This window comes from Dendrobates tinctorius, unplaced genomic scaffold (assembly GCF_039654945.1).
Source record: "Dendrobates tinctorius isolate UK_male_01 unplaced genomic scaffold, ASM3965494v1 ptg000003l, whole genome shotgun sequence".
Taxonomy (NCBI): Eukaryota; Metazoa; Chordata; class Amphibia; order Anura; family Dendrobatidae; genus Dendrobates; species Dendrobates tinctorius.
In genome coordinates, this window is record NW_027361671.1 from 29,755,001 (window position 1) to 29,779,839 (window position 24,839).

General features: G+C 42.6%; 1 protein-coding gene across 4 annotated transcripts in view; it reads left to right on the plus strand.

The window, feature by feature from the left end:
• The window catches only part of LNPEP (leucyl and cystinyl aminopeptidase), a 111,444-nt gene that overhangs the window by 78,188 nt on the left and 8,417 nt on the right, over positions 1-24,839 (plus strand). For 3 of the 4 annotated variants that reach the window (XM_073543362.1, XM_073543486.1, XM_073543405.1), the window contains exons 11-15: positions 4,492-4,583; positions 11,153-11,336; positions 15,847-16,003; positions 17,521-17,699; positions 22,299-22,460. In XM_073543362.1, the coding sequence (XP_073399463.1) occupies positions 4,492-4,583; positions 11,153-11,336; positions 15,847-16,003; positions 17,521-17,699; positions 22,299-22,460 (774 nt within the window). The remainder of the gene's footprint in view (positions 1-4,491; positions 4,584-11,152; positions 11,337-15,846; positions 16,004-17,520; positions 17,700-22,298; positions 22,461-24,839) is intronic. The other variant, XM_073543304.1, reaches the window with a different exon arrangement.

Here is a 24,839-nt window from a genome sequence, read left to right on the forward strand (position 1 = left end):
GAGAGGGTTTACAGGTTATAGGCACTACATTATCTATGTATGTAAGAATAATAATTAGGACACCCAGGCCCATATTTATAAAAAATGTAAATTGTGTCATGCGCACCAAATTTTTAGTGTTCTCACATCAACTTTCCCTCTCCATATCTATCAGATGTCCTATCTTTATGTTAAAGAGTTAATCTGGCATATTTTGCTGCCCCAAAGATAAGTATGTTTAATACACTTTCCAATGTTAGAAAAAAGCAGGGAACAATGTGTCAAATGTCACATTACTGTTGACTTTTGCAGAAATTATAATTTATTTTTTTCAATGTTAAATTTAGGACATAAAGTAAATGATGCGTTTGTTCCAAAATATGCAACTTTTTTCTGACTTTTGTATGGAAATTCATAAATCCGTCATACATCATTCAAAAGCATTAACCATAAATGCATCAAACATTGATTAATTTGGCACATCGTGTAGTACATTATTGGCACAAAAGCTATGAGAAATTTCCCCCAAAGAGTTGAAGATTGTTGAATTTGCTAAACTGTGAAAAAGATTTTATCTAGACATGTTCTTGGTAGAAGTTTTAGGGACTGTGTGTGTCATAGTTACATAGTTTTAAAGAAGACACATGTCCATCAAGTTCAACCTTTCTCCATCAGTTCTGTCTTGAGATTATTTATGACCCACATTGCTATCGGTTATGAGGAAATGATCCAGCCCTGTTTAAAATGCTGATATGTCTGCCATTACTACCTCTTGTTGTCGGCATTTCACAGTCTGACTGCTCTAACTGTAAAGAACCCTTTCCTGTCCAGATGCCAGAACATCTTTTTCTCCACACGTAATGAATATCCCCTGGTAATTTGCAAGGTCTTTGGAAAAATTAAGTTACGTAACAGTTTTTAGTGGTGACCCACGATTTATTTTTTTTGAGGACTATGGGACATTTGTTACTTGTTGACCAAGTAAAACCAGGTACTTCTCAATATTATTTTGTTCTAAACTCTTAGTTTTATCCTCTGATGGTAATTGTTTTGGGCCAGACCTGAATGTCAGTCTACTAGTAGGGTCAGAGGATAGAGTGATGCCTGCAAGAATTCAGGATAAATTCAAACTGTAGATTGCGATATGGAAAACTGAAAAAGTCACCAAATTTTCATTAAAATGGAACATAACTTGATTTAACCAACTTGTTATTTAATTACCTGTATATACTCGTGTATAAGCCGAGATTTTGAGCCCATTTCTGGGGGCTGAAAGACCCTCCTCTCGGCTTATACACAAGTCATATACTTGGGGGGGGGGGGGGGGGGGGCTTATACACGAGTATATACGGTAACTTGTTTAGGTAGCAAAAAATGTATAGTTCTCAACTAATATCATGAATGGTTTCCATCATCTAGATAAACTTCGGAACTTCACTGAATTTTGCTTTGCATTGGATGCAGCTAGGATATCAGTTCGGGGATGGCTGTACCTCACTTCTGGTCTGGAGATGACTGTGTCAGAGTACTTGTCATAAGAGACTGAAGTTCCTGCTTGGCACAATTACTGTTTTATAAGAGACTGATGTAATACCACTCAGGTGTTTTTTTTAGGGCAGGGTTCCCCAACTCCAGTCCTCAAGGCCCACCAACAGATCATGTTTTCAGGATTTCCTTAGTATTGCTCAGGTGATAATTGCAACACCTGTGCAATACAAAGGAAATCCTGAAAACATGATCTGTTGGTGGGCCTTGAGGACTGGAATTGGGGAACCCTGTTTTAGGGCTTTGTGGTGAGATCTAGCATGGTGTACCTGTTGGTGCGCTATCCATTTTTTATATGGACAGCAAACTGACCCATAAACCATAGTTTCATTGATTCTTACAGACATCTATTGTAAAAATGGATCCATGTGTCTGATCTGTGAGACTCTGAGCATGTCACACTCTCATCCATTTTGAGGATCAGACTTGGCTATTACAGTTTACGGAGATCTGATAAACATGGATGAAAATCAGAAAACCACTTTTTTTTTTATTTCATCTGTGTTTCATGCATTTTTCACTGATCCATTGATTACTGTTAGTGGAGAAATAAAAATTTACAAAGTTTACCTCCTCCAGTATTTAAATGCGGATGATTAAAAACCAGATGAATCACAGATGCAGAATAGAGTCAGAACGGATTTTTAACGAGAGGAAAAATGGTCCTTTGTGAACGGATGTAAACGTAGAAATGGGTGTGTGTATGTAGCCTAAACTCAACGTTCATGAAACTGAGCTCCTTACCCCATTCAGCCCCCTTAGCAGACCTATCAGACCTTTCAACACCCCATATCACTCATCCCTCTTACTAGACATATCAATCGCAGTTAAAGGGAACCTGTCAGCAGAATTGTGCACAGTGTCAGGTCGGCGCTGTTATACTGATTAAAATGATACCTTGGTTGTGATTCTTGTTTAATCAGTGTTTGGAGTTTTGATTTAATGAGATTCTCGTGTTTCGGGGCAGGCAGGGCTTTTCTTTTTGGTGCTCTGGCCTCATCATCATCATTCTGGGCTGAAATGACAGGTCACTGAACCTTCAGTGACCTCCCTCCTATTTTAAATCCTGCACATTTAATATTCTGGTCTTAAAAAATAAAAAATAATAATAATTTGCTTCAACAAAAAGTGGCGCCAGCGGCGCAGTAGCATCTATCGGCAAACAAAGCTCTCAATCTGCGCATGCACCGCCGAATGTGTAACTCAAAACTGCAAACACTGATTTAACAAGAACTACAAGATGAATTTCTTCAACCCAGGTATCAGTGTAAGCACTCCAACCTGACAATGCCTGTGGTTTACTATAACAAAATCCTTACGACAGGTTTGCTTTAAAGTGATTTTGCAGGAAAATTAATACCGTAATTGAAAAATACATGGCTATTAATAAAACATTTTAGTTTATATACACTCATCTTATAAAATGGCTCCTGTATTAGTAAGCACAAAACACAAAGCAAGGAAGATTGGGTCAGTACAGAGAGCTTGAGACCTATATGACCCTTCCTTCCTGTTGGATATCAGGGACATAGAGTAGTTGAGAAAAACAATATGACAAAAAGAATGGCAGAATATTATGTCCGTGGACCAGGCATAGTCTGAGGTGAGAAGGATGCATGAGATGCAGGCTATTATCCCGCCTTCCTTGTGACTTCAGATGTGGCTGCCAGTGCTCCCTTTATGGACTCCACTGAGTGTTACATTGGCTATGATATGCAGCCAGTTTTTTCTATCGGGCTATTTTTCTCTACGATGTCCTTGATATCTGATACTGGGTTTACATTTGCTGTCAACGTTCTTCTGTACTGACACATCTCTCCTCTGCTCCGTCTTTAGGAAGGGTTTTTTGCTAATTACTGTAATGGCAGCTATTTTAATTAACCTAATAAATGATCTCTAGAGAAGATGAGCATATTCAAATAAGGCATCTGACAATTTAGTTACAGGGATGTATTTTTCCATTCAATTTCTTTATTTGCCTTTTAAAGCCCCTTTTAATGACTCTTCACTTTCAGCTGTCTTAGAAGTCCACTGCCTCTGTGTAACCTTTGACTTTGTGCTGTACATCGTGGTACAAGTCCAACCCTTTACTACCTCCTGCCACATCCAGCCAATATGCTAATGCATCCCCTCATTATCTCCTGCCCAAACTAATGGAGCATCCTTCTTTCTGTCTTCTCGTCTAACACCCTCACATCCTTCATATCCATCATAAACTCTGCTACCCTTTTAATCCACCTCTCCCCTGATAACTCCCATCACTGACTTCCAATTGCCCAAAGAATTCACTTCAAAATATTAATGAATCACTCAATTATGTCAAGGCTGTTGCTGGATTTATTTAGCAGCCTTCGAAAACAGGAGTACTCATAATTAATGACCTAATCCCCCTATACCTCCCCAAATGTAATTCTGTCCTCTCAAGACCTTCTTCTCTTCTGGACTGAACCTGACACAATGTGTCCCATGCATCCCTCCTAATTTGATAACTTAGTGCATCAGATTGGTCTCCAGGATTAGCTGTCTACAAGAGGTGGTGAGTTCTCCTTCGATGGAAGTCTTCAAACAGAGGCTGGACAGACATCAGTCAGAGAGAGTTTAGTGAATCCTGCATTTAGCAGGGGGGTGGACAAGATGACCATGGAGATCCCTTACAACTTTACCTTTCTATGATTGAAACCTTCCAATGCAACCTGAAAAGCCATCTCTTCAGAAATGCCTTCAGTCTTCAATAACCCTGCTGCCACTTCATTGCCCCCCTGTAAATAGTTCCTGAGGGCTGGGTCCTGTCTCGCACTCTCTCTTTTAAATAAACTTAAAGGTCTACAATTCCTTCTCATATTATTGACATAGGAAAGGTTTTCCCAGTCGTGGTGTAGTAAATTTGTAGTATTCATAAAAGTTTAGCGTGTTGTGTAAGTTCTATATGTTTGATGGAATCCAAGCCTATCACCCTGTTTTTCATAGCAGCACGTTGTGGCAAGTGCCTCTTTCTTACACATTCGGACCTTGTGAAGGACCCACCTGTTTTTCGGTCTACTTGCTCAATCAAACGCAAAGTAAGTAATTTCATTCTAGAAACAAATTTCAATATTTTTTTATGGTACAAAAAAGTATACAGGAGAATGGCTCAATATAACAGCTTTTAAAGGGAACCAGTCAGCAGGATTGTGCACAGTGACCTACAGACACTGTCAGGTTAGCGCCGTTATACTGATTAAAATGATTCCTTGGTTGATGAAATCTGTCTTGTGGTTGTTGTTTAATCTTTATTTTCAGTTAAGGGGAATCTGTCACCATATTTGACCTGTGTAAACTATTAATATGGGCCTACAGGTTATAAACTGCTGGAAACAGTCCTCTCTGCGTGTCTCATATCAGCTGTGTTGTTGCTGAGAAATCATCTTTTATCACTTTATATTAATGATTATGTAAGTGACCTCTCCCAGGCTCTGGGGCGGATTGTGCTTGGTGATAACTCTGCCCCCAGAGCTTATTTTACATGAAGGAGAGTTACCATTGTGAGACAAGTAACTAACACGGAACAGGAGAAATGGACTTTTTCTTGCAAACGCATTTTCTGCCTCTCTCTCAGCTCTGCTCTATTGCTACAGTGTTGCAGCCCTGTCTGCCTGGAAGCTGAAGCTGAGAGGAACCTGCAGATATGTCAGTTATCAGGAGAGCAGAGAGCGGCCATTACACTGGTAATCATGTCACATCACACTGGTAACGCCCCCTTATATTTAAAATAAGCTCTGGGGGCAGAGTTATCTTCAGGCTCCATCCGACCCAGAGCCTGAAAAAGGTCACTTATATAATCACTTATATAAAGTGATAAAAAATTATTTCTTTATCGCTTCATTGGGGGACACAGGTAACCATGGGTGTATGCTGCTGTCGCTAGGAGGCTGACACTATGCAAATAAAGTAAAACTGGCTCCTCCGTAGCATACACTCACCGACAGGCAGGAAGTACCTCAGTTTAAGCTTAGTGTCTGTAGGAGGCGGACCTGGATCTAACACCAGATCCGCAGTGATTTTTCTTTCACAGATCTAGGTAGAGTTAGCAAAGATCCTGTGTTGGGCGGAAGGCCATATCCCAGCCATATCAGCCGTCCACATTCCAGAGGTAGAGTACTGGGAAAGCCGATTTTTTTTTTTTTTTTTTTTTGAATCGTCAGGGATACGCATCAGGCGAGTAGTCTCTCAACTCCGCCGCCTTCGGCAAAATTTGTCTGAGGTGGGGCATTCCGGATGCCCACCTAATGACTTCTCGAACGAGCCAGAAGGTTCCCTGGTACGTTACCATGTCCCAGGATCCGATGGCTATGCGACGCACTTGTAACATAGTAACATAGTTTTGAAGGCTGAAGGAAGACCTTAAGTCCATCTAGTTCAGCCTATTTTTAGTTCAGCTGTTCTGCATTGTTGATCCTGGGGAAGGCAAAAAATCCTCAGAGTAGAAGCCAATTTTCTCCATAGGGAAAAAAATTCCTTCCCCTAAGCTGGGTCAACCATCTACCTATAATATTATGTTATTCGTAACCTTCTACAGTTGTGGCCAAAAGTATTGACACCCCTGCAATTTTGTCAGATAATACTCAGTTTCTTCCTGAAAATGATTGCGCAAACAAATTCTTTGTTATTATTATCTTCATTTAATTTGTCTTAAATGAAAAAACACAAAAAGAATTGTCCTAAAGCCAAATTGGATATAATTCCACACCAAACATAAAAAAGAGGGTGGACAAAAGTATTGGCACTGTTCGAAAAATCGTGTGATGCTTCTCTAATTTGTTTAATTAACAGCACCTGTAACTTACCTGTGGCACCTAACAGGTGTTGGCAATAACTAAATCACACTTGCAGCCAGTTGACATGGATTAAAGTTGACTCAATCTCTGTCCTGTGTCCTTGTGTGTACCACATTGAGCATGGAGAAAAGAAAGAAGACCAAAGAACTGTCTGAGGACTCGAGAAACCAAATTGTGAGGAAGCATGAGCAATCTCAAGGCTACAAGTCCATCTCCAAAGACCTGAATGTTCCTGTGTCTACCGTGCGCAGTGTCATCAAGAAGTTTAACCCCTTTCCTACAATGGACGTAATATTCCGTCCATGTGACCCTGGAACTAATTCCCATGGACGGAATATTACGTCATAGCGATCAGCGGCGCCCACGTGGTGAGCGCCGCTGATCGCGGCCGGGTGTCAGCTGATTATCACAGCTGACACCCGGCACAATGTGTCAGGGGCGGTGACGGACCGCCCCCGACACGTTAACCCCTTGCACACCGATCAAACACGATCGCGGTGTACCGGGGGTTAAAGGGAAGCATCGGCAGGGAGGGGGCTCCCTCCGTGCTTCCCTGAGCCCCCCACAGCAGCGCAGTGTGCAGCGCTGCTGCGGGGGGCTCCATCCCTGCCGGTCCCCGGATCCAAGCAATCCGTCACATGACAGTTATGCCCCCCTGGGACAATGTAAAAAAGTTAAAAAAAAAAGTGTAAAAATAATTTTTTACAAATCGCTAAATACATTAAAAATAAAAATATTCCCAAATAAATTCATTTTTTGGAAATAAAAACAATAAAAGTACACATATTTGGTATCGCCGAGTCTGTAATGACCCGCCCTATAAAACTGTCCCATTAGTTAACCCCTTTAGCGAACCCCTTAAAAAATAAAAATAAAAAACGAAGCAAAAAATAATGATTTATTATCATACCGCCGAACAAAAAGTGCAATAACGCGCGATCAAAAAGACGCATATACATATCCATGGTACCGCTGAAAACTTCATCTTGTCCCGCAAAAAACGAACCACCATACAGCATTATCAGAAAAAAAATGAAAAAGTTATAGCTCACAGAATAAAGCAATGCAAAAATAATTATTTTTTATATTAAATTGTTTTCATCGCGTAAAAGCGCCAAAACATAAAAAAAGACCTAAATGAGGTATCGCTGTAACCATACTGACCCGAAGAATAAAAGCGCTTTAACAATTTTACCGCAGGCGGAACGGTGTAAACGCACCCTCCAAAAGAAATTCATGAAATGCTGGTTTTTGTTCATTCTGCGTCCCAAAAACCGGAATAAAAAGTGATCAAAAGATGTCACGTGCCCGAAAATGATACCAATAAAAACGTCAACTCGTCCCGCAAAAAATAAGACCCCCCCCCAATGAGTGCTCCAAGAAAGAGATTTTTCGGTGAGTACCGAAAATCCTTCTTTCTCAGCAACAACACAGCTGATATGAGACATACAGGGAGGACTGTTTCCAGCAGTTTATAGCCTATATGCCCATATTAATAGTTTAGATCAAATGTGGTGACAGGATTTCCTTTAATGATATGCTCGTGCTCCGGGGCGGCCTGTGAGGGGGTCTTCATGTGTTGCTCTGCTTACATATTCATCTGTATGGCTCCTGACGGGTTACTGATCCCGCAGTGACTTGCCCCCCTTGGCGATTTATTGTGAAAAAAAATAAATTGCCTTCAGAAGGTAGGCGCCTGCGCTGCAGCACGATCGCATGAATAATGTGCATTTAATTTTTTAATTTGCTTTATAAATAAATTCATTTAATGCAGTAGTAGCTATCGGCAGTCCAATAGATACTACTACACTGGCGCTGGCAGCGCCATCTTGCTAGAGGAGCAAAAAGTCTGCACTAAGATGGCGCTGCCAAGCCTGCGCAGTAGCATCTATGGGTGATTAAGTATGTAAAAAAAAAAAAAAAAGGGTCAAGTCACTGAGGGGTCAGTGAATACCTAAGCAAAGCACCACATGGAGACCCCCCACAGACCACCCCGGAGCACGAACCTATCATTAGCTAAAAACTGGGAAAAAAATGATTAAACAACAAGGACAAGACGGATTTCATCAACCAAGGTATCATTGTAATCAGTATAATAGCGCCAACCTGACACTGTCTGTAGGTTACTGTGCACAATCCTGCTGACAGGTTCCCTTTATGAAATGCAGTAGACTCCTACTTATTAGGGCTAGTCAGAGAGTAGACCTGCCTTCATAAAGCATAGTATGGAGACAGATTTACTTTTCAGATTGAGTTTGTGTGTATCCAACAAAAGTGAATTCCTGAAAATATTACCTTTACTAAAACAATGAACCATTGTGCTAAGATGAAAATTGTTTCACTGTATCATATTCAATATGGAAAGGTCTCACCGGTCTTCACCATGCGGTTGGCAGTAGCATGTGTCTAGGATCCAGTGATGCCGCTCAAAAGTGTCAGGAGGGTAAGGAGATAGTCTTTTGTGACTAGCCCAGAATAGCACTTAACCTTACCCCCATAGGAGTTGACTTCATTCCTTTACAAGGGCAGTACCAATCTGGAACCTAGATGAGTTATTTATTTTAGTCCTGACACACTTTACAGAGTAGAGATCAGCAGTCACACGTAAACCAACATTTTGTTTTTTTGTTTGTTTTTTTTTTATTTTTTTTAAAAATCCATAGCATGCTCATTCTGTAGCAGATCTGTTACAGTGGCAAGTAAAAGCTTGGGCACCCCTGGTCAAAATTACTGTTCCTGTGAAAACAGTTAAGCAAGTTGAAGATGAAGTTATCTCTAAAAGACATAAAGTTAAAGATGACACATTTCCTTTGTATTTTAGGCAAAAAAATTGCATCTTTTACATTTTAAACATTTTATAAAAGGAAAATGAGCTGATGTAAAAGTTTGTGCACCCTTGGAGATTTGTGTTCTCCGATAACTTTGACCCAGGTTTCAGACCTTAATTAGCCTGTTACGGTTATGACTTGTTCACGGTCATCATTAGGAAAGTCCAGGTGATGGAAGTTTCCCAGGTTTATAAAATCCCAGTGAGTTTTTTGAGGTAGACAAATCAGATGAGTTTTTCAAGTGGAAATCCGTTCAGGAGATACTCCTTTCTTACGCCTCCTTCACACGTCCTGATATTCCTGAAACTGTAAAAACCAGTCCCGGCGTTGTCTGTGTACTTGTGTATTGTCCGTGTGCTCCATCAGTGTGACACGTACTGGAATAGAATGCAGAACAAAAATGAGCGGTGTTTAAGTGTTAGATGTCCAAAGATCGAGCTAGGTAGATACCCGTGAGATATATAATTAGTGCTTTGCATATGTAGTTTACTGTACTTGTGTTAAGCTAATAACTGAAAAAAAATGTTCATGGGTCCCCCTATTTTTGATAACCAGCTATTTGAATAAATACTCCCCCACACTTTCCTTGGTTCACCAATTTATTGGAAAAAAAAACAACTCATGGAGGTCCGCCATAGTCCTGGGAATCCGCCGTAGTCCAGAAATGGAAACCTAAAAGCGAGAAATAAGACGGACCCTAGTTCACCAGATTATTAGAAAAAAATGTTCTTCCGCGGCTCCAAAGTAGTCCATAATTCCCTGAATCTGGCGGCTTTGAACAGCAGTAAAGTTCCTGCTGTTCACAGTCGCCTGGTACTGATGACAACTCTCATCAGTGTCACTGGCTCCCGCTGTTCTCACGAGACCCGTGATTTTTTTCTTCATTTGTTAGCTTAAGGCTACTTTCACACATCCGGTGTACTGTCTCCGGTGAAAAGCCGTACTGACGGATCCGGGCTGCAGCGCTGACACCGGATTTAGATGCGTCACCTGATACGGCTTTGAGCGGATTTAAAGGAGCCAGCCGCAGAAAGGGTATGCTGAACCGGGGGACGAGAGAGACATTCGCCGGGCTCTTCTGGGGTTACAACTCAGTGTCTGGGCATGCACTCTTGAAAAAGCCGTTGCGGCGCTGCAAGAAAACGTATCAGGGAAAGTTTTTGCAGACGCCGGACGGCGCATGTTTGCCGTATCCTAGCTGTTTATCTACATCATATCTATGTTCACTATATCTGTCTGTCTGTCCGTTCGTTAATCTATATTTACACATCTTTGAGGCTATGTACCCACGTATGCAGAAAATTCCTGACTAAAAACCGGACTCCTTCCCAGGAAAAACGCGTTTTTTTTGCTCGTTTTTTATGCGTTTTTTTTCCGGTGCATCCCCAGTCTCATAGAATATAATTGGAAATGCGTTTTTTACCGCAAAATTAATGAACATGCTGCGTTTTTTACCGCGATGCGTTTTTTATGCAGAAAAAATGCATCATGTGCACAAAAATTGCAGAATGCATTATAAGAATGAGATGCTTAATGTATGCGTTTTTTAAGCGTTTTTGCATGGAAAAAACGCTTAAACATGAAAAAAATGCTTATGTGGGCACACAGCCGAAGACCTAGACCTTTCTGCATTCTATTCCGGTACGTGTCACACTGTGTCATCCATGTGCAGGACAGAGTTTTCCTTTTCCTGAATGAATGGTTTTTGAAGAGCAGATTCCGGAAGGACCCACTTCAAAGAAATGTCACGCTCAAAAAATTACTTGGGTGAACAGAAAAGTGGATTTCCCATAGAAATGAATAGAAAGAATTTTCCAAGCGGTGTTAATTTTTTTTTTTTTCCTAACAAAAAGGAGGAGGATTTTTGATTCACTTCATAAAATTCTTTAAAAAAATCAAACTCGGTGTGAACAGTGTCATAATACAGTATGTCATCGTAAGAAAAGGAAATATGTGGTTTAGGATAATGTTCTGTTTTCTCTTTAGATACAATAGTTTTGCCAAGCGAGCCCGCCTGGCTGAAGTTTAATGTGGAGATGACTGGATACTACATAGTGGATTACGGGACAGAAGGGTGGGACGCTCTCATTAAGCAGCTCCGGAGCAATCACACGGTCTTCACTGCTAGTGATCGAGCCAACCTGATCCATGATATATTCATTCTTTCGAGGTAAATTACTGATATTTTTTTTTCTTTTGGCTTCTTTATTTTGTCAGGAAGGCAGAGGCAGCTTTTAATATAGCATGCGTGTAGTTTTTCTTTAACCCCAAGATAAGAGCTGATTAATTGTCTGTGTGTTGATGTCTTTTCGTCTCTCTCCCGCTGCCTGCGCTCTGTTTTATTGGAATGCTGTTTGTTTTTTTTCATGCTGGACAGGAAATATTCCCTGACCTCAGACTTGCTCTGGATGTTTAGGCATGCGGCTGAGTTATTGACATTGCTAAGTGAACAAATCTCAGCAACTTTGTGGTTTTTACTATGTACACATTTGGACTAACCCAAATTCTGATTCGCATCACTTGTTCCTTTTTAGATAAATACCTGCTCAGCCGCAACTTTAGGGGAACAATGTAGCTATTGTACCAATGTTATACATTCACGGATGTTGGATGTTACCAAAAGCAACTAGAAAAGTGTAGTATATAGGAGAAAGATTAAAACTAATTCTTTCTGGCTTTTGCTCTTTTATATCGGTAACCGGAGTTTAGTGGAGACTGACCCTTACTGACCCAAATTTGTAATAAGTTTAGTTATCTCAAAACTTGATAAACAACATTCTAATGACTGGCCAGTCATGGCAGAGAAACATTTGTCAACACGTAGACTTTTGGATTGTAGACACCCGATGATTAAAGCTGCATATTAGCAAGTATGGTAGATTTCTGCCCATAATGAGGGCAAATCAACAGTCCGATAAGTCAATCTGTGATAGTTTAAAGACCCTCTCACATGGGCCCATGCAATCTAAATCTGCTAGGATTAAAGGGGTTGTCCACAGGCTAGATATTTATGACCTCTCCAACTGATCACCTTTTTGCAACGACTACTGTATAATTGCTGTTACTGGGTGAGGCATCTCAATTCCTACTCTTACTTTTTGCTACAATATGTCTATATAAGCACAAACAATAAAGAAAATAATCTATATATATATTATAACGCCTTATCGTGTCTGTCTGTAACCGAAATCGCGGGCTGCTGACTGGTCGCGGCCGCCAGGCCACGACCAATCAGCGGCAGGCGCAGGCCTTAATCTGTAAAAAAGAGAATTGAAATTAAAAAAAAGTTATTCTCCCCTTCCGACAGCCTCCTGTCATCTTTCCACGGGCCCGGTCTCGCGTTCCCAGTAATGCTTTGCGGCTTAGACCGCTGATGACATCACTCTCGCGAGAGTGAGAAAGAAGACCGATGTCACTCTCGCAAGAGCGAGAAAGAAGACCAACGTCATCAGCGGTCTAAGCCGCAAAGCATTACTGGGAACGCGAGGCCGGGCGCGTGGAAAGAAGACAGGAGGCCGTCGGAAGGTGAGAATAACTTTTTTTATTTTTTAATATTATTTTTGTACAGGGCCGCGGCAGTGATTGGTCGCGGCTACAGGACCGCGTTGCTGATTGGTCGCGGACAGAGGGCCGCGACGCTGATTGGTAGCGGCTACATGGGAAGGGGGGTGAGGGGACCGTGCATACTAGGATTGGGGGGGTGAGAGGACCATGCATGCCAGGACTGGGGGGTGAGGGGACCATGCATACCCCAAAAGGGGTTAAGAGGACCATTCATACCAGGATTGGGGGGGGGGGGCATGCATATCAGGAAAGGGGGGTGAGGGGACCATGCATACCAGGAAAGGGTGGTGAGGATACCATGCATACCAGGATTGGGGGGTGAGGGGACCATGCATACCAAGAAAGGGGGGTGAGAGGACCATGTATACCAGGAAAGAGGGGTGAGAGGACCATGCATACCAGGATTGGGGGGTGAGGGGACCATACATACCAGGAAAGCGGGGTGAGGGGACCATGCATACCAGGATTGGGGGGTGAGAGGACCATGCATACCAGGATAGGGGGGTGAGGGGACCATGCATACCAGGAAAGGGGGGTGAGAGGACCATGCATACCAGGATTGGGGGGGTGAGAGGACCATGCATACCAGGATTGGGGGGGTGAGGGGACCATGCATACCAGGGATAGGGGGTTGAGGGGACCATGCATACCAGGATTGGGGGTGAGGGGACCATGCATACCAAGAAAGGGGGGTGAGGGGTCCATGCATACCAGGATAGGGGGGTGAGGGGACCGTGCATACCAAAAAAGGGGGGTGAGGGGACCGTGCATACCAAAAAAGGGGGGTGAGGGGACCATGCATACCAGGAAAGGGGGGTGAGGAGACCATGCATATCAGGATTGGGGGTGAGGGGACCATGCATACTAGGATTGGGGGGGTGAGAGGACCATGCATGCCAGGACTGGGGGGTGAGGGGACCATGCATACCCCAAAAGGGGGTTAAGAGGACCATTCATACCAGGATTGGGGGGGGGGGGCATGCATATCAGGAAAGGGAAAGGGGGGTGAGGGGACCATGCATACCAGGAAAGAGTGGTGAGGATACCATGCATACCAGGATTGGGGGGTGAGGGGACCATGCATACCAAGAAAGGGGGGTGAGAGGACCATGTATACCAGGAAAGAGGGGTGAGAGGACCATGCATACCAGGATTGGGGGGTGAGGGGACCATACATACCAGGAAAGCGGGGTGAGAGGACCATGCATACCAGGATTGGGGGGTGAGAGGACCATGCATACCAGGATAGGGGGGTGAGGGGACCATGCATACCAGGAAAGGGGGGTGAGAGGACCATGCATACCAGGATTGGGGGGGTGAGAGGACCATGCATACCAGGATTGGGGGGTGAGAGGACCATGCATACCAGGATAGGGGGGTGAGGGGACCATGCATGCCAGGATTGGGGGGTGAGAGGACCATGCATACCAGGATGGGGGGGTGAGAGGAACATGCATACCAGGATTGGGGGGTGAGGGGACCATACATACCTGGAAAGGAGGGTGAGGGGACCATGCATTCCAGGATTGGGGGGTGAGGGGACCATGCATACCCCGAAAGGGGAGTAAGAAGACCATGCATACCTGGAAAGAGAGGAGAGAGGACCATGCATACCAAGAAAGGGGGGTGAGAGGACCATGCATACCTGGAAAGAGAGGCGAGAGGACCATGCATACCAGGAAAGGGGGGTGAGCGGACCATGCATTCCACGATTGGGGGGGTCAGGGGACCATGCATACCAGGATAGGGGGTTGAGGGGTAGCATGCATATCAGGATTGGGGGTGAGAGAACCATACATATCAGGATTGGGGGGTGCATTATTGCATTATTATTAAATCTTCAAAAATAAACTGCATATATATTCTGGAATACCCAATGCGTTAGAATCGGGCCACCATCTAGTATATAATATTGCTCAGTGCAAAGAATGTCTGAGGTCCACAACAATGTGGTCAGAAAAAAAAGTGACTGTGACAACATCTCACCATGTGATGAAAATGTGGAAATAATGTGAATTAACATGGTGTGTGGATATGTGTGTGTGTGTGTGTATATATATTGGTGCAAAAATATCACAGAACAAATCGACGTTTCATGCCCAGAAAATATGAGTACGTAAAATCTGTTACAGAATGAGTTGTGAAAAAATGAGAATAATCCTCAATTAAGTGAATTAAAGCTCAAACTATAAAATGTAAGGTTAATTACTAGTGATGAGCGAACGTGCTCGGAGAAGGTGTTATCACGCTCGTGTGCTAACCAGTGTCTTCGGCGTGCTTGAATAATATGTTTGAGTCCCCGCAGATGTTCGACAGCCGCAACACAATCAAAGATCACCTGTTTGTTAGGCAATCCCTGCATGTGTTGTGGCTGTCGAACAGCCGTGGGGACTCGAACCTATTTTTCGAGCACGTTGAAGACACTGTTAGCACCTGAGCATGATAACACCTTATCTGAGCACATTACTAGTGTCATTACTATTACATAAAAGTATCAGAGCAGTAGGCTTACAGTTTTCCATCCAGCTTTACAGTTTATAAAGGGGTTGATTGGGGAAAATAAGTTTTCATCTATTCACATGGTTGGTGATCAAGTGCTGGGGTCCCATATCTGAGATCTGCACCGATCAGCAGAACTTTTATTCCCATTAGAAGAGAGAGACGGTGTGCATGCTCGACCAATGCTCCATTTATTCCCTGTGGGGCTGTCAAGTGCTGCACTCAGCCTTTTTTTCTCACCGCCTCCCCCGTCCCCAATAGAGAATGAAGGCAGCGGCAGTTGAGTAACCGATCTGCCGTTTCATTTTGTAATGGGGATAAAAGTTCCCCATTTTGCCGATTGGTGGTGACTTTATCTAGTGAGCACCCCCTTTAGTGAAATATTACTTGGGAATATTGTACTTGTTACTTAGAATGGTTACACATTGTCAGTATTTCATAAGGGGAATTAAGATCCAGCATTTTGTACGTGATTGCTGGAATGATTTGTTCCTTACATGTGAAGTATTATGTCACAGTTCTGACTATATCTGTATTATGGGTGTCCTTAAGTGCTAATGATTGCTATGAACGCGTATGTCCTTCCACGTTACTGTATTGTTGCTTTGTTTTACCAGTGTTGGAAAGGTCTCGCTGTCAAAGGCATTTGACCTTCTGACCTATATTGAAAATGAAATGGACACTGCCCCCATTGGACAGGCGCTGCATCAGATCCGCAACATTCAGAGTCTCCTAGCTAAACAAGGTTTCGATTTTCCAGCAGCGCAATTAGTGGTATGTGTTTTTTATATGTATATTTAAAATTTACCTTGCCTCTACATAAAGTTTTAAAATCCTTTATGGGAACCTTTCCTGTCCCCAAACGCTATTAACATGCAGATATATAGGATACCAAGTGGCGACTCGCAGCAGGTCCCGTCACTTTGATTGACAGCTCAGTTGCACATGTTTGTGCTGCCACTCCGTATACAGTGACTGTAGTAGCATGCCTCTGAGCTCTCCGGATGAATGAAGTTCATCTCTCCTGGTAGCCAGCTAGATGGGCAGCATTGTAAAATTGATAGGGTGTCCTCCTTCTCATGCTTAACTCCTGCACGACCTATGACATATAGGTACTTCATAGGTCGTCTATCTCCCTTTTGATGCGGGCTCCGGCGCTGAGCCTGCATCTTTCTGCCACATGACAGCTGTTTTGATGACATGACATGATAGATGTCAGATGACCAATGACAGAAGATCGCAGCTTCAAGTCTCCTAAGGAGACCTTTGAAGCAGGTAATAAGTAGAAAATAACGTTTATAAAAATATCAGGATTATTACCAAAATATAAATCACCCTCTTTTGCCCCATTCAAAGTAAAACCATGAAAAAAAAAAAAAAACACATTTGGTATTGTTGCGATCAGAAATGTGCAGTCTATCAAAATATAAAAAGAATTAATCTGATTGGTAAACGGCGTAATGAGAAAAAAAAATAAAAACACCTTATTGGGACCACTGCAACATTGCAATAACAGGTAATCAAAACATCATATCTACCCCAAAATGGTATCAATAAAAACATCAGCTCGGCACACAAAAAATAAGACCTCATCCAGCCCCAAATTCCAATAATTGAAGACGCTACAGGTCTCAGAAAATGTCATCGTTGTTTTTTTTTTTTTTTTTTTTTTTCCAACCTTTGGATTTTTCTTTTACCACATAAATAAGAGAGAACCTATACATGTTTGGTATCTGCAAACTTATAATGACCTGGAGAATCATAATGGCAGGTCTTTTTTTTACCACTTGCGAACGTTTTAAAAAAAAAAAAAAAAATTACATCATATAGTACACTATATGGTAAAATCAAAGGTGTCGTTCAAAAGTACCTCTCGTCCCTCAAAAATCAAGCCCTCACATGGCCATACTGATGGAAAATAATAAAGTTATGGCTCTGAGAAGAAGGGGAGCAAAAAACGAAGAAGCAAAAGCGGAAAATCCCAATGTCGTGAAGGGGTTAAAAAAAATCAACTTCTATCTGTAGTAGACCCTGACAAGCACCCCTGCAGGATAAAATGAGCATTCCACGGTGGCTATTAATATCGGTGGGCTCACTGTGAAGGGTCTTCGTTGCTTCTCAAGCCAAGTTGAAAGCCCGGGTCTCACCCGAAAGACTAAGATAATGTCTGTCTCTCCATGTGTAGTGGACATTTATGCTAGAATTAACAATCTTTCTCAACTCTCCTTTCTCACAGTCATGTTTTTGAATAGAGATGGCTAGAATTAATTGACTTGTATGTTTTATTTTAGAGGCGCATGTTTGACCTTTTGAGCAAGCAAATAAAAAACCAGGAATGGACTGATAATGGAACAGTGTCTGATCAGGAGCTGAGATCATTGCTCTTAGATCTGGCATGTACACATGGCGATGGTACCTGCATTAGTACTGCTACTGAGCTGTTTAATACCTGGCGTACCAATGGAACACGGTGAGGTTCTTGTCCTACTGTGCATGCATATATGCCACACCATTGTTGTCTGCAGAGCTCAAATGATGGGCTAATCAGACACATTTGCGGGTGCAAGGTTGTCTTACTCTACTACTATAAAATGATTAATTAAAATTAAGACTGTAATAAGCGGGGAAAGAATCAGCTACATGGCACAAGGACCCCATTTGCCACAAATTGAGTTAGGGTTGAGGTTCTCTGCTGGTCACGTGCAGGATTTAGGCGCCCTTAACTAGTTCAGTCATTAATTTTGTGGATATCTACAAGACATTAAATCGGACACAGTGGGATTGAGCTGAAGATATACAGCGACATGTAAAAGTTTTGGCACCCCTGGTCAAAATGACTGTTAGGGTGTGTGCACACGTTGCGGGTTTTGGTCCTGCGGATCCGCAGCAGTTTTCCATGCGGTGTACAGTACCATGTAAACCTATGGAAAATCAAATCCGCTGTGCACATGCTGCGGAAATTTCCACGCAGATTTGCTGCGGTTTATTTTCCGCAGCATGTCACTTCTTTTCTGCGGAACTGCAACTGCAGTTTTTATTCCGGGAAGAACGAACATAACAAATCTCTCTCCTCTCCTCTCTGTCTCTCTCTCTCTCCACGTTTTCTTTATATTTTATACACATATAGTCAATTTTTGCATTTTAAAGATTACTAAAAGGAAAATGGGCCAATGCAAAAATTTAGCACCCCCTTTTTTGCAAGTATCGCAACTTGTAAATGCTTTTTGAAGCCAGCTAAGAGTCTTTCAATTCTTGTTTGAATTCTTCCAGTTCTGTGAGATTCCTGGATTTTCTTGCATGCACTGCTATTTTGAGGTCTAGCCACAGATGTTCAATGGTGTTCAGATCAGATATACACACACACACGCATACATACACACATGCATACAGGAAATATGTCCTCTTTATCTTTTGCCCTTTTAGAGGTCATTTCATCTTCAACTTGCCTAACTGTTCACAACAACAGTAATTTGGACCAGGGGTGCCCTAACTTTTACATTCTTCTGTACAGTAGTTACTATACGAAATGACAACAAGACATTTGCTTTAGAACATAGAATAAAGTGCAGGAAGGTGAGCGGAGGACTCCACGATATAGTCAAACAGGCTGGTGGTTTGTAACTCAGGCCAGGAAAAAAGGTCAGCCAGGAATTGGGTTGCCAAGGTTGACTGTAATGTACAAAGGACCATCTAACAATATTATACATCCCATTAAAAGAAGATTTAAACGCAGTAATGTAGGGAAAGCCATTGGTGACCTAACCGTAGGCTAAGCCACCAGTATGGGATCAGTGTCAGTCCTATCCTTAAAATGCACATTGATTAACTGCTGTATGGATCGCTGTGGCCCCTTTCAATTTTCATCCACAGTAGCACCCGCCTCCATAAAAGTATTATGTATTTTTAGATTTTAAGAGTGTGTTACAAGGCTGTGTATGTACTGGTGTAACAGTTCAGAGGAAGCTTGGCAGGTGTTAATAGGGCTTCCATGGACAGGCTTTGCACAAGCCACTCCAATGAGTAAGTCCCAGGGGAACCCAGGCCTTCATCCTTTAACTCCTATACAGGGACCTGGACTTGGGCTGGGACCCCTCAGTTACATCCCTGAGTGTCTGCCTGCTGGTGGGATGAGCTAGCAGAGAGCAGGATCATCAAGCTTGGTCATATCAGTCAGGGACAAGATCAGAAGTCCGGGACATGGTCAGGAGCAGGGCTGTGGAGTCGGAGTCGGAGTCGTGGAGTCAGAGTCGGAGTCGGTGCTCATTTTGGTGGAGTCGGAGTCGGAGTTGAAGTCGGTATAAAATGGACCGACTCCGACTCCTAAAATATATAATAAATTGGGTACAGTAATTCAATGCAGGATGTGCTGAATATTTTTTCATAGGAGTTTGCGAAAGTTATGAAATGTCCTATAAATGGCTGTTATATTCCTGATCTAAGGCTACATTCACACACAGCGTTTTTCCTGTGTTTTTTGAGGATACGTTTTTCAGCTGCAAAAGCTGATCATCTTTTTAAAAAACTGCATCACCTGAAAGGTTTTTGAGCTCATAGATAATGTTTTCAATAGCAAAAGCAGATTAGAAATCTGCTCTATCTATCCATTTATCCATATCTGTCTATCCATATCGTATCTGTACCAAAAAGAATGAAAACTGGGTAGTACACCAATATATATTCTGTTCTATATAAATATCTTGATTATTGGATCATAAAAATGATTAAATGTCTGAGGTTCACATTGTACTACAATAAATTTTTCACTTAAATATAAGCAATATGTGTGGGAGTCGGAGTCGTGGAGTCGGAGTTGGAGTCGGAGTCGGTGTAAGGGAAATTGAGGAGTCGGAGTCGGAGTCGCAGGTTTGGCTTACCGACTCCACAGCCCTGGTCAGGAGGATGTTGAGATTAGTAATGTCATGGAAATCAAACAAGATAAATCAGAGCAGATAACAGTAGTATAAACCAGGTGAAATTAAAATAAGGAAAAACAAGAGGATGGTGTAGGAGGAAGGAGACTAGAGCAGAGCACGAAGCATGTTCTCAGTAGCAGCAGTCATCTTCTGTCTTAGTAATATAAAGATCAGTCTTTTTTTTTTTTTTTGATCAAATAGATTTTTATTAATCAGAATTCAAAATACAGAATATACAGTAAATCTTCCACAAACAATAGATTTACAAATTGAACATCCCTGTTCTCCCCCCCCACCCCAATGTAGACAGCTTATATAACTCTTTTCTCCATAAGATTTCTCTTACACCGTAATTTACCATTAGTCATCCTTTTTACCCATATTGTCAATCAAACCATACAAAACAGAAATGTTCCTATGTCCGGGTATTAATGGTCTATCCACAACACCAACATTGTAAAATATAGCACATTCCCATCAGTTCACTGTACTATATTGTAGCCAGGGATTCCACAACCTCTCATAGGTTTTAGAATTGCCTCTTTTAGCATATATCCTTTCCTCCAGCTGGATGATACAAGACACCGGTTTCACAAACTCTCTCCCAGAAGGTGGTTCTTTCCTGATCCAGTTCCTTGCAATCAGCTTCCTTGCTACATATAGTAGTCTGGCTATAGCAAGCTTTGCACTATTAACTATTTCAATTTCCTCCACATATCCCAGTATGCAGACCAGTGGGTTTTTGGGTATAACACTTCCGTAAGCCCCTTCTATTCTGTTAATGACATTAAACCAGAACGCAGATAGCCTGGGACAAGTCCACATCATATGAAGGATTCCGGCATCAGACCCCCCACATCTTGGACTGTCAGAGTTGTCCCTCAGCCCCATTTTAAACATCAGAAGGGGGGTACGGTACACACGATGGATCACATAAAGACTGGACAACCTAGCTGGTTCACTCATAGTGAGTTTGGGGACATATTCTAGGACGCTGTCCCATACCTCGTCAGTCATCACCCCAAACTCTCCCTCCCATTTGGATCTTGCTTTAAGTGGGAACCCCATCAAATGTGTATGCAATATATCTTTGTAGGTGTTAGAAATTACCCCTTTTGTAAGTCCAGCACCACCACATATATAGTCCAACACTATGTCAGATTGTATCTGCAGGTTTCTGGAAAGTTTTTGAGCCGTAATGGCGTGCCGTACCTGACAGTAGTGGTACCATTCAGAATCCGGCAACTGAAACTCACTCTGTAATTGCACAAACGGTCTCCGCTCCCCGTTATCCATAATTTGAGACATTAATGTCAGCCCCCTACGTTTCCAGCCTTCCAGTCTCCCAAGTTTCCGAATCTCTGGGAGGTTACTATTATCCCATATAACTGTGAATCTAGTCAACCCGATCACCCCTCTCACCCTCTTTAGTCTGTTCCACAGGTCTTGTAAGAGTCGCAGAGTGGGACACCCGTCTCCCATTACACCCATCTTCCCATCTTCTAGGCCAAGTATCAACGGGCTTCTATTTAGTACGTATTCCAGCACTCCTCTGATGACGCCTGCTTTCTCTTGATTAGACCACCCTCTGAGATGTTGACTTTGGGCAGCTAAAAAATACAGTTCCGGATTTGGTAGTGCCAGTCCCCCCTCATCCTTTGGTGTTTGCAAGGTTTCAAGCCTTATTCTAGGTTGTTTCTTACACCATACCTAGGCGCCAAACAGTGAATTCACCACTCCGAACCTTTTCTGCGGTATCCAGATTGGGGAGTTGTGTAATATATATAAAAGCTTGGGCATTAAAACCATTTTAAGTAGATTAATCCTTCCCACCACCGACGAGTGTAATTTGTTCCAAGTATCCACCTTAGTTCTTAGAATTGCCAGTAGAGGTACTAGATTAGTATTAAGGTACTCAGTCACCGGTAGGGAAACCTGTATCCCCAAATATTTAAACATTTCATAAAGATCAGTCTTAATTGAATACAGATTTTACCCGAGAATTGAGACTCTTGAAAATGATTGCTCCGTCCTGGTGGAGAAGAAGCCGATCTCTCTGATATATTACACAGGGGCTTATTTCCTGGTGTACCATTGATTTATGAAATAAAAATGTATATGATGTTACTCTTTAAATACTGTAGTTGTCTCCTTAGTCTCCCAACAGCTGTGGAGAAAATTGTATTTAAAGTTGGCGCCCACACAGATGACGGCTGGGAGTATCTGTACAATATGTACTCTACATCGCCGTCTGAAGCGGAGAAAATTAAAATGCTGGAAGGTCTTACCTGCACAGAAAATGGCAAAAAGCTACAGTGGTATGTATTGTACTAATGCCATTTTTTAAGACCAGGTTTTTCTTTATTGTAAAAGGTGCACAATATAGGGCATATTATCGATGGAGATGTAGCTAGCAGTGAAGTATAATAATAATAATCTTTATTTTTATATAGCGCTAACATATTCCGCAGCGCTTTACAGTTTGCACACATTATCATCACTGTCCCCAATGGGGCTCACAATCTAAATTCCCTATCAGTATGTCTTTGGAATGTGGGAGGAAACCCACGCAAACACGGGAAGAACATACAAACTCCTTGCAGATGTTGTCCTTGGTGGGATTCGAACCCAGGACCCCAGCGCTGCAAGCTGCACTAACCACTGAGCCACCGTGCTGGGCATCACGTTACTTAAAGGGGTAATGTTTGGTAGAAGGACAAACCATATTCTGTTACAATATCTGGATAGAATGTTAGATGTTTTCCAGTTTTAGAAAATCCCTGTCCTTAGGCGCAGTTTGTTTTTGAATAAAAAAGAGCTTTGCTCCCCATCCCTGGGTCCCGCGTCTCCACCACTGCTCCCTTTCTGGACCGAAACGTCGCACTGAATGGGCATATAGCCCTATGGGCTGAATAAATCATGTTCATATTCTTCAAAAGGTGTGCTGCTTTCAATTTTTGATGGATGCTTTAAAGGTTTGGTATATGCCTGGGAGCGTGCACCCCCTCTTTTCTTATTTTGTTTGTGCTGCCTTTTCATTTTTTCAGTTCACCACTGCTCCCAGTTATGTTGACAGCACTGCGTCCCATTAGTGAGGTCAGCGGCTTGGAGTGGCTTGTGCCATCAGCTGCTGTGCTCAGTCCTGCCAATGTGATTTCAGCGCTGCAGACAGTAACAGGCACTGGGAGTAGCAGCAGATACACATTGTTTTTTTTAAATCAAATTATGTTTTGTGACAGGGGCTGTTTGAAAACTGGAAAAGCCCTTTACATTTTTTTTATCATTTTTTTCATTCAAATATTTTACCTTTTTGTATTCTATTCTATATGTTTATTCTATACCGCAGAGCCACATGCATGTCAGAGAGATGGCTGAGACGCATCCAACACCCATCCATCAAACATTAGTGACACCCAGAGGCCCCCCATTACTCGTATAATGAAAAAGCCTTTCCACGGAAAGTACACTAAAATCTTGTGCCCTGTTTTTAGGCAATATACTTCCAGGGGATTCCACTCTTCTCCCATTTGATATTCTCGCATCTAGCGCACTCGTGACACTGTTGTATCCAGCTTTACGCCATCCTCTGATAGGATGATAATATCTACAGGTTACCATATTCCCCCTCAATCTACACACATCCAGATCTGCTATTCTGTTCAGGGTTACTCACAAAAGTCACCATCTGGAGACCTTGTCTTCATACCTGGTTGTTAGACCTGGTGCTAATGCACCAAGTTGACAGATGGACGCGAGCTAGACATCTGTTATGATTGGGTCACCGAGGAGGAGAGCAAGCCCAAGCTAAGCCACAGAAAACCAGAGAGGTTGGTAACTAAGCGGATTGCATACCTCTGATCCTATCCACACAACTACCAGTAGCCGTGGAGCGTGCCTACGATGATCCTAGACGCCTCGGCACAGCCGGAGAGCTAACAGCCTAAAGCAAGAAAGGGGAAATCTTAACTGCCCCAGAGCAGACCCCAAAGGAATAGATAGCCCCCAAACATATATTGTCGGTGAGACAAGATGAAAGCACAAACGCAGGTAGGAAAATAGACTGAGCAAGCGATGGGACCCACACTGACTAAACAGGACAGGAAAGGAAACACACTGTCTGCAATCACGCAAAAAACCCTGCAAAAAAGGGCAACACTTCTGATGCAAAAAATACTGAAGTCGCACGACTTCGCCCACTATATCAGCACTCTGGTATATTCTGAAAGCAGAGCAAAAAGAGGCCAATCTAATAAGGGACAAAAACAAACTGGCACAAGCAGTAACATATGGATGGTGATTCAGCACAGCCCCAGCCGGAGCTGGCTGACCCACACAAAACTGAAATAGACAAAACCAAATCAAATGTGAACAGAATAGCAAAAGAACACTTAGCTGAGCATGCAGGGACTGAGCTGGAAACTAGGACCTCAGGAGGCAGGAAAAAATCACCAGCAGGGATAGAGGGAGTCGGCTGTCTTAAATCCAGTCTGAAACCCCAGATCTCCTATCGTCATCCTCATTATCAGGTGGCAAGCCTCTGTTAATCAGATCAGCTCCATTACCTCCAGTAACCACCAGAGGGAGCCCAGAAAGAGAACTCGCAACCCCTCTGTCAATATGACTAACTCCATTACCTTCAGTAGTAACCAGAGGTAGGCCAGAAAGCGAATTCACAACAGACATCATTGCACCATGAG